General features: G+C 38.8%; 1 protein-coding gene across 4 annotated transcripts in view; it reads right to left on the reverse strand.

The window, feature by feature from the left end:
• TAFA5 (TAFA chemokine like family member 5) overlaps positions 1–16714 on the reverse strand; it is a 420937-nt gene that overhangs the window by 60374 nt on the left and 343849 nt on the right. For all 4 annotated transcript variants that reach the window (XR_007244878.1, XM_048501458.1, XM_048501457.1 and 1 more), the window contains one exon: positions 11956–12083. Coding sequence is in view for 3 of the 4 variants with exons in the window: in XM_048501458.1 (XP_048357415.1) it covers positions 11956–12083 (128 nt within the window). In the remaining variant the exon portion in view is untranslated. The remainder of the gene's footprint in view (positions 1–11955; positions 12084–16714) is intronic.

Consider the following 16714-nt stretch of genomic DNA (forward strand, 5'->3'; position numbering starts at 1 on the left):
AATTGGATAAAAAAGCAGCTGTTTATTAGATCATAATCAGAAGTTGTTGGAACATGTAGTCCCTTGAAAATTTTATTATACTTGTAGAGCTTGGATTACATTCAGCAAGGAAAATTTTATAGTATCTCAGTCGTTGATGCTAGTCAATTTTTGAAGAAATCTTATAGCACTATTTCTTCCAGTTCAGCAGTCTCAGTTCTCCAGAGACGTATCTAGGAAAAATGGAGCCCGAGGCAAAATCTGAGTTTCCTGCTCCATTTTTCCTATATTTTCCACACTTCCCCACCCCTGCTGCCACTCAAGCCTTGCACCCTGCTCCCCTAGTGGCTGCTGAACTGGGAGAAATAGTGCTATAAGATCTATCCTGAAGGGAAGGGGCAATAAAAGAAAAAGAGGTCTGAGAGTAAATCAGAGCCAAGAACAGGCCTATAAAAGCTAAAAGAACACTAGTGGGATTGCACAAGTTGGAGTAAAAAACTTCTTGGAGTCCTGCTGTAAGACTGGAGCTCAAGATATAGCCTTTGTTCAATACTGAATGTATCAACTCTTAGAGGTCTAGAAACTTAAGACCTGAGCCAGCCAAGGAAATCCCTCATTTTTCATGGTAAAAAACCAGCCTGGAATCCAGTTATAATTTTTCATCCCTTTTTAGAATAGATTAAGCTTCTCTATTTACTTACACATTACAATTCTTGTTGGAACTGTTAGAACCCACCAGGACTGAGAAAAAAGTTGCTACCCTTGAAGTGCCTTCAGCACTTGCCTCAAATGTTATTTGCACAGATATGCTTTTAATTTGTGCTGCCCTTGCAAGGGTTCTGTACAATCTGTTGACAGAAAGGTATTGCCTACATAAAATTTCTTAATGGCTCTTCATGGATTTGTATTTTTGGGGTTTTCTTTATAAGTAATGGTGAATTGACTTATGCAGGAAGAAAGGAAGTCATGATCAACTGAGCTATCAGGTTCTTCAGAAAAAGAGTGGGGTAATTAAGTTTTTTTCTTCTCCCCAAACAGTGCAATTCTGAGTGTGGGAGGTGAAAGGCCTCTGGAAGTAGATGCACTGGTACAGATGCAACCTCATGTCAGCATAAGTGACATTTATGTCGGTGCAGAGGCATGTACTCCAGCACCAGTGCAGGAGCTCGTACTGGCACTGATTGGGAGCATTCTGCAGGGTGGAGATGAAATTAGTAGGCTTCAAGAGCCCTTTTGCTAGTGTGCACTTACACCAGTAAAATGGGTGGCACTGCCCATTGGGCATAGGACTTCTCATGGCTGTTGGGGGGGGGGGAAGAGGTTGCCTCTGTTCTCGCTCGGTGTGGTACCAGAAACCTCTGTGTAGATGGTAAGGCTGCACTATGCCTGACTGCCATGCATCTCCCCCCTCCTTGGATTAGGCAACCTAATTTCTAGATGAATAGCAACAGAACAACATCTCGATTAAAAGACTATGCAGTAGATGCCCACAGAAACTGTTTGAAAAACTATACAATTGATTCATTAAAAGCAGCATATCCCAACATTATAATTTCAGTTGTCAAAACGAAAGCCTGAAAAATAATTATTGATGCATGCTTATCAGATTTATAGTTGCCCTGGTCATGCAGATGGAATCTAGATTTAAAGGAAGGTGTTTCAGGGATGTGAGGCCTGGATTTACAGTAATAAATCAGGTCATTGCTGTGATAGAAATAGTTAGGAAAAAAAGAAATTGAGATTACAACCAGTAAATTACAAGGGACAAAATGCAGAGTCAGATAAATTACCTTGAGCTTTGATACAATTTTTGCTGTAATCATTAGACAGAACAAAGCCTACCATTGATTGTTTTCAGAATTTTCACTCTCTGCTATGTCAGCCTTTTCAAAGACTTTTTTCAAACTTACCTTTGTTTTCTAAAGCTACCATCTCCTTTCTTCTGTACAATATCCAAACTCTTATTCTTAGACTCTTTTTTCAGGTTTAACAAACTCTTCTTAGAACAAATTTTTCTGATTGCATCTAGTTCCTAGGTTAATAAGTAAATATTCTATTTTTCAGCATTAAGGTCCTGAATATCTGCTACCTAAAGCTTCATGGGGTGGGGGGATTTATAGATGAAATAGAATGGGACAGATTCCATTAAAGAAAATGGCACAGTTTTATCATTAACAGCCTTGCTCAGGATCTTGCAAACTGAGGACCTTGGCTTTTTTGATTGAGTCAATCGATCTCATGTTGGCTCTTCCCCTTTTCCTGCTGCCTTCAACTTTTCCAAGCATTGGTCAATTCTGCATGGCCCAAATATCCTGGGTAAAGTAAGGGAAATATCCCAGATTGGTCAAGAAGTTCACACGGTTCCCAATCCTAAAGCTGGTTTGTCCCGTGATATTTCCCTCATCCTGGGTTTTTCAAAAACCACTAAAATGTTCATCTTTTCCCAAAATCCTGTGTTGAATCACTTTTGTGTGAAGGCCACGGGAGCAAAACCAATTAATTTTCCCCACCCCACCACCATACATTATGTCAGTTTCATTTCTTTCCAAAATGTTCCCTAAGCAGGTTTTCTGCCCCTTAAAAGCTCTTCCAGGAGCCATGCAAGTGAGACCATGTGGGAAAGCATGAGTGTTCGCCCCATTCCAGCTCACTCTCACTAAGTGCCGCTCGCTAGCCAAGCCTCAACCAGCCCAGTCCTGCAGCACCCGGCTCACGTTCCCAACGGGATCTTGGGAGGGGTGGGGAAGCACCTGCCTGGCAAGTACTCTCATTCCGTGACAGCCCCGAAGACCAGTCAAATGTTATTTGGTATATCAGGGGGCGAGTGAGTATCTCATGCTGCGGTTTCTTGCAAACATTTAAATAGTGCTCTGCCCACTATTGTTAAAAAATTTTATTTTGTATAATAGAATGTGCTTGATGTGTTGCTCACTGCACGGGCTCCTTTCCAACACTAGAAAAAAGGTGTGTGTGTTCTCCATCAATCAGAAGCACTGCTTTTTGAGGGGGGGGAAGAGCCAATCAGAATGCAGCACACTGGGGATGATCGAGCACTGGGAATGTTCGAGCATGTGTGCTGCATCTATGTTAAAAAGCCATGCTTGTGTGAAAGAAATTGGAGTATTTCCTCCTGGTCTTAACTTGATTCCTTCACAGAAACGGGCACCCATGCGAAGGGAGAAACTGGGATAAGATAGACCTGGATTTTTAAGTACCAAATGTAACCCGGTACAACTAAGCTATGTGGAATCGACCATTACTGTCTTTTCCAGGGACTCTTGTATTTGCATAATGTGACCAAAGTACAAAAGCATCAGTTTAGTCATTTCAGTATCTAGGGAGAGTTTTGATTTGATCTACACCCCACTTAATTCACATCCATATATAGTAATGGTGAATATTATATGAATTACATTGATCTTGGTTGCCAGCAATGCATTCTTACCCTTAAGAATCTTTTCTAGTTCATTCATGACTGTCCTTTCTAGTCTCAATATCCTTCTGATTTCTTGTTTACAGTCTGCCTTTTGGTTGATGATTGAGCCAAGGAATAAAAAGGTTTTAACAATTTCAGTTTCTTCAGTATGAATCTTAAAGTTGTATAATTCCCCTTTGGTCATTACTTTTGTCTTCTGGATGTTCAGCTAAAAACCTACCGTATATACTCGTATATAAGCCGACTTTTTCAGCACATTTTTAATGTTGAAAAAGCCCACCCCCCAGCTTATATTTGGGTCAGCTTATACTCGAGTATATACGGTATTTAAATACAACTGTATGTGCCCTAGTCTGTGCTGACAACCTCACACCAGCTATAGCTGAAGAACTGTTTGTGTAACCCAGGGTCCATTAGGGGGAGCTAAAGAGCTCAGATTTTCCATATAAGGAAGAAAAGCTCCATTTCCTCAGAACTGTTAAGAGGCCTGTAGCTGGAGCCTGTCAACTGCACAGAGTTCAGTTGTTATGAACTGTATTTGCATATTTCAGGGCTACCCTTGAAGGCTTGAGAATAAGGAGAGAGGGCTCAGCAAAGAACAGCAAAGCTGCAAGTTCATCAACAGTGCCACAGGACACAGCTAGAGAACTGCTAGTCTGTTTTGCATAGCAGGCCAGAACTATTATATGTTGATTATTGTTTCTGTATTGGTCTGCCATATTTCATTGTTATACTGCAAACTATTGTTTATGAAACAGAAAACAGATGTAAAGTTTCTTTTGTTGTACGTCTGGTGAATGTTAAGGGTCACAAGGTGGGATCACACTGTCAAAGACTTGAACTCCTTTTCCATTTCTGATAATATCCCTCTTAAAATCTAAGTTGGGTTACAATTGGACATACAGATGATGATGAGGAATCTAGTTTTGAAGGATTTTAACTCTTGTGTTTTAGCTTGGTTGCTGATTGAGCTAAGATTTTTGTACTTTTAAAGTTATTGTTGATACCATATTGTTTTTGTTGCCCTCTTTTCCACTTACAGAGCTAGTTTACTGTTTTTCTTTGAAATAAATATTCAAAAACATTTAACCTACTGATGCCTCAATTAATGTAATTTTATTGGTATCTATTCTTATTTTTGAAATTTACCAGTAGCTGCTGCATTTCCCACCCTAGGCTTATACTCGAGTCAATAAGTTTCCCCAGTTTTTTTGTGGTAAAATTAGGTGGCTTATATTCAGGTTGGCTTATACTCGAGTATATATGGCACTTTGGCTCTTTCTGCTTTAACCTTCAGCAATAGTCGTTTCAAGACTTCACTATTTTCAGCCAATAATGTGGTGTTACCTGAACATCTCAAATTGTTGATGTTCTTTCTACCAGTTTCACTCCACCATCATCTAAATCTAGTTCAACTTTCCTCATGATGAGTTCTGCATATATATTAAAAGGAGAGGGAGATAAATTACATCCTTGTATTACACCTTTGCCAATTGAAACTGTTTTGTTTCTCCCTATTCCATCCTAAAGGTAGCCTCTTGTCCAAAATACAAGTTGTACAACAAAACAATTAGATGCTTAAAAAACCTACAATAGCCATTTATTTATTAAAATGTATATCCCACCCTTCTTTGTGACTCAAAGATTCTAACACATCACAATTTAAAATAAAACAACCCACAGTCCTGAAGATACTTCCAGTTTATTCCTCAGTAAAAGCCCAAGCAAATAATATGGCCTCACAGTGCTCATAAACATTTCTAGAAATGGGACTCCCTTCCCTTTCTCAGGAGCTAGAACTGAAAATGAATGGGCTATAGCTGGTGCCAGGCAGAATACCCTAAGAAGGGGAACAACTTGCGGGTGGTAACCTGAGGACCAATACTGGTGCACAGGGGCATATGGGAGGAGAGAGTTGTTTAGAATAGGTTTGAATTTGTTTTAGCAAATAGATGACCTAAATGGAGCTTTCTAAAACAAATACAGTCCAGGAAATGGCAGATACATTCACAACTCTCCTGTTATCTTTATCCCCGAACAAGGTATAGTACGGAAGTACCCTTGGTGTCTGTTGGTAGGGTTTATCAGAACCTATCCTCTTTGACAGAGCACACCTCAAGAAAATGTAAAGAGATCTTCTCACCAGATGTAAACTTCCTATCATACCAAGCAAAATTTTAATCAGTCCATATATATTTGTTCTCTAATGCTGAATCATCAAAAAGTCACAAAAAAGACAAACAAAAATCTTAATCACCATTATAAATAAGTAATCTTTGACACTTTCATCCCCCTTCAAAGACTAGCTCAAGACCAACAGAAGTATTTTTTTAAAAAAACAAAACTTATATTTACTGCCAGCAAAGAGCAGTTTACAAAGAAAATATACAAATAATCAAAGGCATCATAACCCCCCTTCCTGCCTCCAGAGCAAATCTGACTCAGGACTTTTTAGATTTGCTCCCAACTCCTGTTTTCAATGCCAAGGCACAATCCCAAAATTTGAAGAAACAGACAATCTGAGCTCATGAAAACACCTTTGCCTATGACACCATTTCTTCCTTTGATTCTACATGCATCTAGGAACAGGAAACTTTGCAAAGCCATACAAATTAATTAAAAACAAATGACACATAAATGCCACATAAATGAAACTGGTATCCAGGCTCCTCTTTGCTTTCCCTCTTGCTCATTAGGTACAAACAGTTTTTCCTAAGTTAATAACTGACAACTAATTACTAACCTGATCATTCAAGAACTTCATCCTAGGGCAAGGAAGAGATGTTTCAAAAGAAAGATTATGTTCCAATAGCAGCTATACTCAAATTGGAGATTAGATGCAACATTTCTTGCTAGGACTAATTTGTAGTCACAAGAACGAAGAGGTGAATACTTATTTATAAGCATGGTACTGCTACCTATCTCACATGGATACTGGCTTGGCCATCTTAAAATATTACTGTAACGAAGATATTTTTATTTATTTTCTTCTTTAGGTTGAATCTGGAATTTTAAGTAGCACCTCCAGTGACCCCCAAAGTTTGATTTTCCTCTAGCACTTGAATTGTGTTAAATTACTCAGATATAGCAAAAATGTTCAAACTAAAACTTCAAGTTCTGTTGTTGGTAGAAAAGTACATTGTTAATGTACTAGACCCCACACAAACAATTTGGGCTGATTTTGTGTAAGTGGATATCCAGAGCTCTCTCTCTCTCTCTCTCTCGCTCTCTCGCTCTCTCTCTCTCTCAGCAGAATGAATTGACAGACTCCCTTAATGCCACATATGAAAAGTGCATACTGTTAAAAACTCAAATTATCTGAAGATTTTTACAACTTATTATTAGGAGAGGAAATGCGAAGAGCTTCAAAAACAAAAACAAATCAAATAAAACAGATGGTTTGTATGAGCTGCATGGTTGGAATTTTAGATGAGACGAAATATAAATGCATGTGTATCAAACTGAAGGTGCCTTCCAGGAATACTAGAATAAAGTTTCTTTGTGTTTTATCCAAGAGTCTGTTCTCTTCTTAAGTTACATCCTTAAAAAAAAACCTGTCATGTTACAGACGATTTATGGCAACTTTATAAGGTTTTCAAGGGAAGACACAGTTAGAGCTGATTTGCCACTACCTTATTCTGTGTAACAACCCAAGACTTCCTTGGTATCATTACCATATTTCCTTTTTAATTTGCTCTTTAGTTTTTAAGGTTTTCAACTATTCTTTATACAAATAGTCATGACACAGACAAACACTAGAGATGAACACCATTGAAGAGGTAAAAGTAAGGATGAATGTTATTCTATACGTTTTACCTAATTTAGCCTAGTGACAGATGAAACAAATCTGCAAGAATAGGGAACTTGGACTGATATTTAAATTCCTGCCATTACAAACAAAACTGTATTATGGTATAGCTTAGGGGAAGGAACTTTACTAACTCAGCTGGCATGTCATTTATATTAATGGTGGGGAATGCTAAGTTGCCCTGTGTGTAAGTAAACTCTATTAAGGAAGTCACATCCCTTGGTGAAACTAGATCCTTAGTAAATTTTACTAGCTAAGCACTGAGTTCTATGTCAGAGTAATTACACCCTTTATCCACTGTGAGCTCTCTCTTAGCTTCTTCATACTCCTTAATTTCCCACTTCAGCTAATTTAGCAGTAAAATTGCAGAAGTTTAAAAAGGTTAGCTGCTGAGGAACTGGAGCGTGAATATTCCGTTAAGCTCCTTGCCTTGAAATCGTATCATGTAAAAAGAAGGAATTAATTAAGTAACAATTAAGTAGTGATGGATCATTGACATCATATATATACTTTGGTGCTAAAATTAATCTCCCCTATAAGCCAACAGAATAGTGCATTTTTCGCTTTTATACACTGCCAAGTTATATCCACAAAACATGAAAAGAAACAGTTGGATGAGAAACTGACATAACCTCAGTTGTAACATGCAAATCATTGGAAACTGCCCCCTCCCATTCCTTCTCCTCAGTATGACGGCAAAATAACTGATGTGGCAATATAAATATCAGTTTAAAAAGTCCCACAGGCAATATTACAGACACAGATAGCTCAGACATTTTGCCTGCAACTGGCCAAGTCCTGATGGAAAAAGGGGGTGGAAAAGGGAATACATGCACACATGAATGGTAGACATCATGATACTTTTTAATTAATTACAGATTTTGCCTCACAACATGAATAACAAAGAAGTAGGATCTTCAGAGGAAGCACTTCCCATTCCACTACTTGCCCATAGATACAGCTAGTATCCCACAGTGCTTATTACTACCACAGAGTGAACAGGGCCATTTCCCCCGTCAATCCAAAGACAACTAAAAAAGCCTTTTTTGCAGATCCCCTTGAATATGATTATCCTACAGTAAATATGCACATATATGCCTCCACGTCCCAAAGAAACAACAGGAGGTTTAAGAAACTGTTTTGCATGCAATTTGGTCAGTTAAGAAAGTACTTCACCAAAATCAAATCAGAAAAGACAGTTTGAAAATGTTTCTAAAAGATTACCGCTGTAGTACAGTTATGGGAGTGATGGACTGGGATCTGGTTCAAATTTTCACATGATCATGAAGCAAGCTGGCCAATATTCAGTCAGTTGCTCTCTCTAAGCCTAGGTCACCATGGAGACAGGCCATGTCTCCCAAAAGTCTCCCTTTGTACCTACTTACACCCCTCCTCCCACTCATTCTTTCTTATTTTATAGTTTATTAACTTCTTTACTTGGTTAGAGAAAGGGTGAGATTAAAACATATTAGAGAGATGAACAGACTATATTTGCAATGTAAGTTCTACACTGAGAAAAATATACATTTGTTCTTGTACATTATTAAGATCTATATGTGGAACAATCAGTATAAGAGTGGATCAAACCTATTTTAACCATGATAAACCAAAACTAAGTATGAAATCCACACAGCTAGAAGATGTCCGGTAAGATCATAACAATGCAATCCCAAGAAGAGTTATGCCAATCTAAACCAATGTAAATGAATGGATTTAGTTTGGAGTAATTTTCTTTAGGGTTGCACTGTAAAAGAGAATGAAAAATAAATTATCTTTAAACTGCATTTATCTTACAGGGAACAGGAAGTTCACAAAAGAAGTTCACAAAAATAGTCCATTAAATTAGATTCTGAATAACACCACCACTAGCATTCAATTGTAACAACTAGAATTCATTGCTAATTGTATTACTTCATAAAGATTGCATATAACCCCTGTGGTCTTTATAGTAACTATCAGTAGAAACAAGTGAAAATCAAAAACTCACTAAGGCTGATTACACATGACAAGGTTCTCACAACTTGAAAGAGAATTGGCCAGGGAGTCTTTCTTTTGGGAAATGTTTGGCATGATTATATGTTGCCCTGTTTGCAGCTCGGCAGGCATTACCCATCCGCTGGTTTTTTGCTTGGGCACAGGTTCTCTATTGCACTTGCATACTTTAATTTTTAATATAATCCTTAATTTTTATATTCATCAATAGATAGATATACCAACATAAAGAGGCGAACTATTAAAGAAAAGTCTTGAATGCAGCATCTGTACACTTTGCCTGAATACTGATTGTCTTTTATGGCAGGAAGCGGGGGTGAGGGGGAGGGGAATAATAGTGGTGTGCAAACTTAAAAACCGCAAAAGGACAATGTGAACTGCCATTCGCTAAGCATCTGGTGGTGGGATTCAGCAGGTTCTCACCACTTTGGCAGAACCGGTTGTTAAAATGGTGATTGTAAACAACCAGCTGTTAAATTACTTGAAACCCACCACTGTAAGCATCCCAGGGTCACAATCCTTTGTCTCCCAATGTGCTGTAAACCCAAGAATCAAGACAGTTGGGCTTTTCCCAGTGTGGTCTGGAATCACTGATTGCTTGTGTATAAAACTACAAGACTGGAGACATCCCAGTTTGCTGATCAAATGCAGGGGCAAATCGGGTGTTTGGACTGATTGACTTATTATTCTTTCTTTTTTAATGTTAGTATCAATTTATTGAATTATTGATATGGTTATTTAAATTTGTTTTAAAAATCTAAAGATCTAAAGATATGCAGGAGCGGGAACGGCACGGGCAATAGAAATTATATGGCAGGACAAGAAGTGGTCAGCCACAGGGAGGAGGGTGAGGGGGAAGCATGCAAAGTAGCATGAGGGAGTGGGGGTTAAGGCTAAGCAGGATGGCTGCAGGGGAGGTCCGGGCCAAAGCTATACCTTCTGGCAAATCTGCCCTACTCTGGCAGCAAAGCAAAATTAAAATCATGCTATAAGTCAGTGGTTTTCAACCTTCCTAATGCCGCGACCCTTTAATACAGTTCCTCGTGTTGTGGTGACCCTCAACCCTAACATTTATCCATTTTACAGATGGAGAACACTGATGCAGAGTTTTAGGTGACCGCTGTGAAAGGGTCGTTCGACCCCCAAAGGGGTCCCGACCCCCAGGTTGAGAACCACTGCTGTAAGTGGATTTGCTTGCTCTGGGGAGAATGGAAAGTGAAGGTGGGGCTAGAGGAAATACATTTGTACAAGAAATCTTGCCATGGCAGACATTTGCAGCAAACACCTTGTGCATAATCAGCCTGAGAAGAGTTATTTCTATAATGTACTTTGGTAGCTCTAGCAGAACTGGTATTTTTGTTCATTCCTCCTCTTGAGGAATCACACTCAAACACATTGTTGTGCACTTGACAGCCAGGAGGAACCAGAGTGCTTGGTTTGGTGGCTCATAAGCTGTGGGGGAGGATGCCATAAGCTTCAAGGTTCCTAACATGGAGATCTTACAGCAACACTCCAGAGCACATGAATGTTTTGTGTTTGTAGCCCAACAACAAATTTTTCTTGATCAGGTATATCCTGTGATTTGTTCTGAGTCAAATTATAACAAGGAACCAACAGAAATATAGATGTTAACAAATTAGGATTAAAGGAAATACATCTCAAATGGACTTTCCTGGGGGAGGATGGCAGCTTGCCTGTAGAAACTGCTCAGGTACAGTATTGTTAAGCTTTGTAAGCTTTTTAGAGTGATTAGTCATCTGATTGACAGCCAGGATCAGGTGAAAAGTGAGGTGTGAAAACAGAAAAAAATGCATTGATGATCACCTGGTTTAAAATACATTGTAAACTTTATTTTCAAAACTGCATGTCCTGGTCTAAATTAGTGAGAGGTGTGTATGTGTGTTAAGTGCTGCCAAGGTGCTTACAACTTATGATGACCCTATGAATTACCTCCAAAACATCCTTCTCTTAACCTTCTATTAGTATTTAAATTTACTTTTCATTTCTCCATGAGATGGCTTTGAAATCCAAACATCATAAACCATCAAACCATCATCATAAACATATGCAAACAGTTCACAACAATTAAGAAAATGGGTCAGAATGTATCTCCCAGAGACTAAAACAAAAGCGAGCTACAACATAAACGTTTCCATTAAACATCTAAATGCCATAATGAAACAGTCTGGTGGACCATTCCACTGAGGAATTTTTATAGACAAGGTGCTACCACCCAAAATGACTTATTTCTGGTTAACAGATAATTTCACTTTAAACAGGAACACCACCTTCTAGGCTGAATGGGGAGCAAATAAATGGAAGATTGCCCTTCATAAGGTGTTAGAGTTATAAAGTTTAGCTCTTCGAAGTTTAGATCAAAGCTAGCACCTTCACTTTAGAACTTCAGAAATTCGCCAGTGGTAGATACTGACAACTGGTGTCACATAGTTTTGCTTGTTTGATTCTGAAAAAAAGCCAAGCTGCTGTATTTGGACTGACTGAAGCTTCTGGACAGCAAATTATAGTAGTCAAGCTGAGAAGTCACCAGAGAATGGATTATGGTGCACAAACATGGATTGCTGAGCTTTTCCATGACCATAGGCTAAGAATTACACAAACATTAATAAGGGAATGTGGGATTTTGATGAAGGTTAATTGGACCGAATATCATTCACTCTCTGAAAACTTACAGCTCAGCTTAAACAAAAAAAAGGAATACAAAACAACAGAAGGAACATACCGTTGTTGTCTTTATCCGCCCACCTGGTTGTGTACAAGTCCAGCCGGATTTATTGATTAGCAAATCACAGCCTTCTCCTTCTAAACATGGAAGCATTTCACACCACTGTTTTGTTTTTATAATGCGAGCTGCAGAAAATAAAAGAGAAAGAGAGAGAGAGAGAAATTGGGGAAACATCAACAATTGTGCAAACACTTTTCCCCCCCTTGCTGTATATATTAAGTATTCTCTTGCCACTACAGCTCTTGCCACTACACATTCTACAACAGGACTTCTATTTCATCTATTACCATGAACATACAGCTCTTAGGGAACCTATGGACTATAACACTAAAGAATAAACGAGGATAAGAATTCTTAATGTCCCATATTTCTCCCCAAGGTGATTAAAAAGAGTGGCAAACAGATTAACCTACAATGAAGGAGGTAGCTGATGGCTACCAGACTCAAGGGTCTCACTAAATCTGTGTGTGAAATCAAAACACTGTATGCATTTATCACATGTATACCCAGTGGTGGGATTCAGCAGGTTCGCACCACTTCGACAGAACCGGTTGTTAAGATGGTGCTTGTAAACAACCAGTTGTTAAATTATTTGAATCCCACCACTGGAACCGGTTGTTAAATTATTTAAATCCAAACACTGTATATACCTATATAAATAAGGTTATCTGCAGAAATATATTTCTTTGTAATGTAATGTGGAGGAAGCATTTGCTTATAATGCTACATATTTGGGTTAGTTGTAGCAAATTAAACGTTTTGAACCACTGCAGAGGATATAAAGAAACAAAACACATTACACATTATATAGTGACTTCCAGCTAACTTCAGTGGATATAATTAACATGTTGATTCAGTGAATTCTTTCTTAAATATCTTCTGGTAATCATGATCAACTGTTTCCTTTAAGTTTCAGACCTTCACACTACTTCTCAATTTGAATAATTTTTCAAAAAGTATCCTGTCTAAAACTGTCTAAACTGTTATCTCTTAATAATGCCGTCAGCTTTGCCATTTCTGCATATTCTGTAACTTTAAGAATCCAGTCCTCTTTTGTTGTGAAGTAGTTTTTTTTTCTTTTTTTAAAAAACCTTTCTAAATACAAATAATATTAAAATGTTTGGCAATCAGTTTAGGCTAGCAAGAAATTTATCACTCAGGAATCTCCAATCTTTTTAGCATGAGGGTGCATTTGGAATTCTGACATGGCATGTTGGGCATAGAAACAAAATGGCTGTCACAAAATAGCTGCCGCAGGACGTAACAGCCTGCTATAAAATGATTGCCACAGTTTAACTTCGATAACACAGTGTAATCTCCAACATGCTGCCCATGGGTGCCAAGGTGCCTGCCGACACCTTTTGTGGCACCCAACAAGTGTTGTATGCCTACAACAAAACCTTAAGAGGTGTGAGTGTATGTTTGTGTGTAAATGCACAAGACAGAACACAGCATTTAGTCCGCAAAATATATTTTGATCCTCTAAAAGCAGCATGCGGGGATGTTGAATTGGTGCCCATGTTCCTAGGCAAATGGGGAGTTAATGTTCCCTTTCATGGACCATTTTTCTGACTGAAATTGTTCTAGTTGGGGGGAAAAAAGACAGTCTTTGCTTTCCCTACCAGGACTGAAGACATGCCTTGAAAGGCAGATAAAATGCAAGATATGATGTCTGGCAATAACCTACATTTCAGTATTCGTGGAGAAGTTTAGTGCACTGTTTGAGACTGTTTGGGAAAACTTTAGTTTTCATATACAAGTTGTCTTTACCTCTTATATGCAAGGAGGAGTAGAATTTAACTTAACAACCACCCCTCCTCTTCCCCCAGTGCAGGAAACAAAGAAGTACTTAGCAATTGTCCATCAACCATCTGGCATTCAAGCCAACCAGAAGTAGCTGATGAGTGTAAACAAGAGTCAACAATCAATGCCAACAGACCTCCCATAAAGGGAAAATGGACAGCTGGGGGCAAATCATAAGGGAGATACTGCTCTGAGGGTTTGCCATCGGGTGTATATTGGAATCCAAATTATAGCAGCTGCTGCCCAAGAGCTGGCACCAAGCCTAATAATAAATATGTTGTGTAGTAAATAAACTGTTTTTTTCCACTTTGGCTACAATTTCTGCATAAATTTTCAAATTTAATTTATGTCTCCAGAAGAACCATTCAAGAATCAAAATCATATATGATTTCAGCTTTAAGACAATGGCTTCAAACTTACTGAGAACAATGTTTCCTTCACAGAAGCAAAAGTGGAAACCTATCACATGCACAATATTTCCCCCTAAAGAAATAGCAGCTCTAGCAACCACACTGGAGAAAGATTTTTTAAACAATATTATTTATTTAAGTTATTTCTATGCTTCCAGTTCAGAATTCTATTTAAGTCCTCCTGAAATTAAATATAAAAGCAGTAAACCAACCTGCATTATAAAGGGATCCTAAATAAGTTCTAAGACTTTCATGTTCTACTACTACTCTTCCACACTTGATTGCAAATAATGCTGTTGGTAAAAATTGAAACTGTCCTGTATGAACAAGCCAATCCAAATGATTGCAGATGATTCCTAGAGTGCAATGGATCCTGCAATAAGTCTTTCAATTTCAACTACCAAAGTTAGCATGGGGCAGTACTTAGTATGCGAGACAAGGATAGAAGACCTTCAAAGGTTCAAATTTGAACTCAAATATAAAGCTCACTGAAGGACCAGATTCTTCTTCTGCTAAGCTTACTTCACAGGGTTGTTGTAAGGATAACTGGGGTATGCAAAAACCATACATGCCACTGAATTCCTTAGACCAGGGTAAAAAAGCAGAACAACTAGGTTCAAATCTCTTGCTCAACCATAAAAGCCTGTTAGGTGACCTTTGGCCCATGACAATTTCTCAGCCTAACAATACAATTCAGGGAACAATACAAAGGAGGAGAGAGGAACAATACAAAAGCTACTTCGGGTGTTCAATCACGGAGAAAAGGGATATAATAAAAATGCTTACGGTTTTATATCATGCCTTTAATAGTACTGTATTTATGCAAAAATAGATGTACCCATGTATTAAAAAGTTGGAAAGAATACGGTGTAGATTACAGGTCTGTAATATCCCCTTCGGATCTCAAAGAGCTTCCAAAGCAGAACAACTAGGTTCAAATCTCTTGCTCAACCATAAAAGCCTGTTAGGTGACCTTTGGCCCATGACAATTTCTTCGGATCTCAAAGAGCTTCCAAAGAATAATTTGTGGTGATCCTTGCTTTCCTACTACTAATCTACTTCACTATTACAAAAACAAACTATCATGAGCCCTGGGGGTATTTTACAACAGTAATGTCTCTTCAAGAACAGTTAAATTCGTATTAGTTATTGACAGCAAATCTATATCGATGGCCTGCAGTGGAACCAATCAATGTCTCTGTTGTTTGGAGTGTTGTGTTGCATGCCTGGTTAATAATGTAGTTCTCACTGTCACAAAAAACTCCATGGTTGAGTTGTTCACAGTGTTACTGAACAAAAGACACTATCAAGACCTAGAAGCTATAGCAAGTGTTTCTCCCTAGAGTAGCAAGGAAAAGTAATGTTTTGGATTGAGGTATAGGTACTTTGATGTTCATTTACAAATGCCCTAAGCATGTTTGAACCTGGGCCAGGTTGACATAACCCACTTTGCAAACCAGCTAGCTTTGAAATGAAGAATTCCAGGTTTTCATGCAGACAGTTCATATAACTTGAAAATAGGGTTACCAGTCTCAGATGGGGGCTAGATTTCTCCCTGAATCAGATATGATATCTAGAGAAGTTCCTCTGGAACAAAGGCAACTTGGGAAAGCAGACTATGGCATTATGACCTTGCTGAATCCCCCCTTGTCCCCAATCTCCACCTGCCTCAGGTACTCTCTCCAAATCTCCAGGAATTTTCCAAGCCGGAGTTGGAAATCCTTCTTGAAAAATGTCCTAAATTGATTTGTTCTTGTATTGCAGGTCTCTCAGGTAGGATAGCCTTTTACTTAAAATATAAGCATTTTATTACATATTTACTCTTTACCATTTGAATGAATGTATTATTTTACATTTGATATGTGGGAATATATTAAGTCTTCCTTCTGATTTCCATTCATCTTCATATATTCTAAGGCAGATTTTTGCAAACTACAAAGAGAAACCCTGGAATTAGCAGGGACACAAAAGTAAGTGCAGGTAACTTGCATTTCTGAAACAGTGCGAACACAGAAGGAAGCATGTAAATAAAACAGGAAGATAAAACCTTAGGACTTTGCCTGAATCCTAAAGTGTTGGGTTGCCATCAGGGTGGCAACACATCACTTCTGGATATTCTCTGGATGTAACATTGTGCAAGTGGTGCAGTAGTACTTTTTCAAACATCTTTCCCTGCATTGGGCCTGGTGGCAATGGAGACAGCATGTTGGCTGAATATGGGAGGCATTTGTACAAAAGTGAAAAAAAAAACCCTTTCTCTAGCCAAATAATATATGCACAATATCCTAATTGATCATGACCCATCAGCAAATCACCAAGCCCCATCTTGAGCCTCCCCACTCCCCACCCACTCTCTCCCAGGCCCTAGACAGAGCCCACTACCCCCCAGCCTGAGCTTTCCCACTCCCCCACCTGCACTCTTCCAGCCCCCAAGCAGTGGGCCAGTCCGCTGGGGCAGTGCCCAGGTTGCTGCCTGCAGCCCTGCTGGCCAGACATAGGCCTCCCCACTTCACCCTTCTGCTGCCCCAAGCCTCCCCATTCCA

The sequence above is a fragment of the Sphaerodactylus townsendi genome, linkage group LG06 (assembly GCF_021028975.2).
Source record: "Sphaerodactylus townsendi isolate TG3544 linkage group LG06, MPM_Stown_v2.3, whole genome shotgun sequence".
NCBI lineage: Eukaryota > Metazoa > Chordata > Lepidosauria > Squamata > Sphaerodactylidae > Sphaerodactylus > Sphaerodactylus townsendi.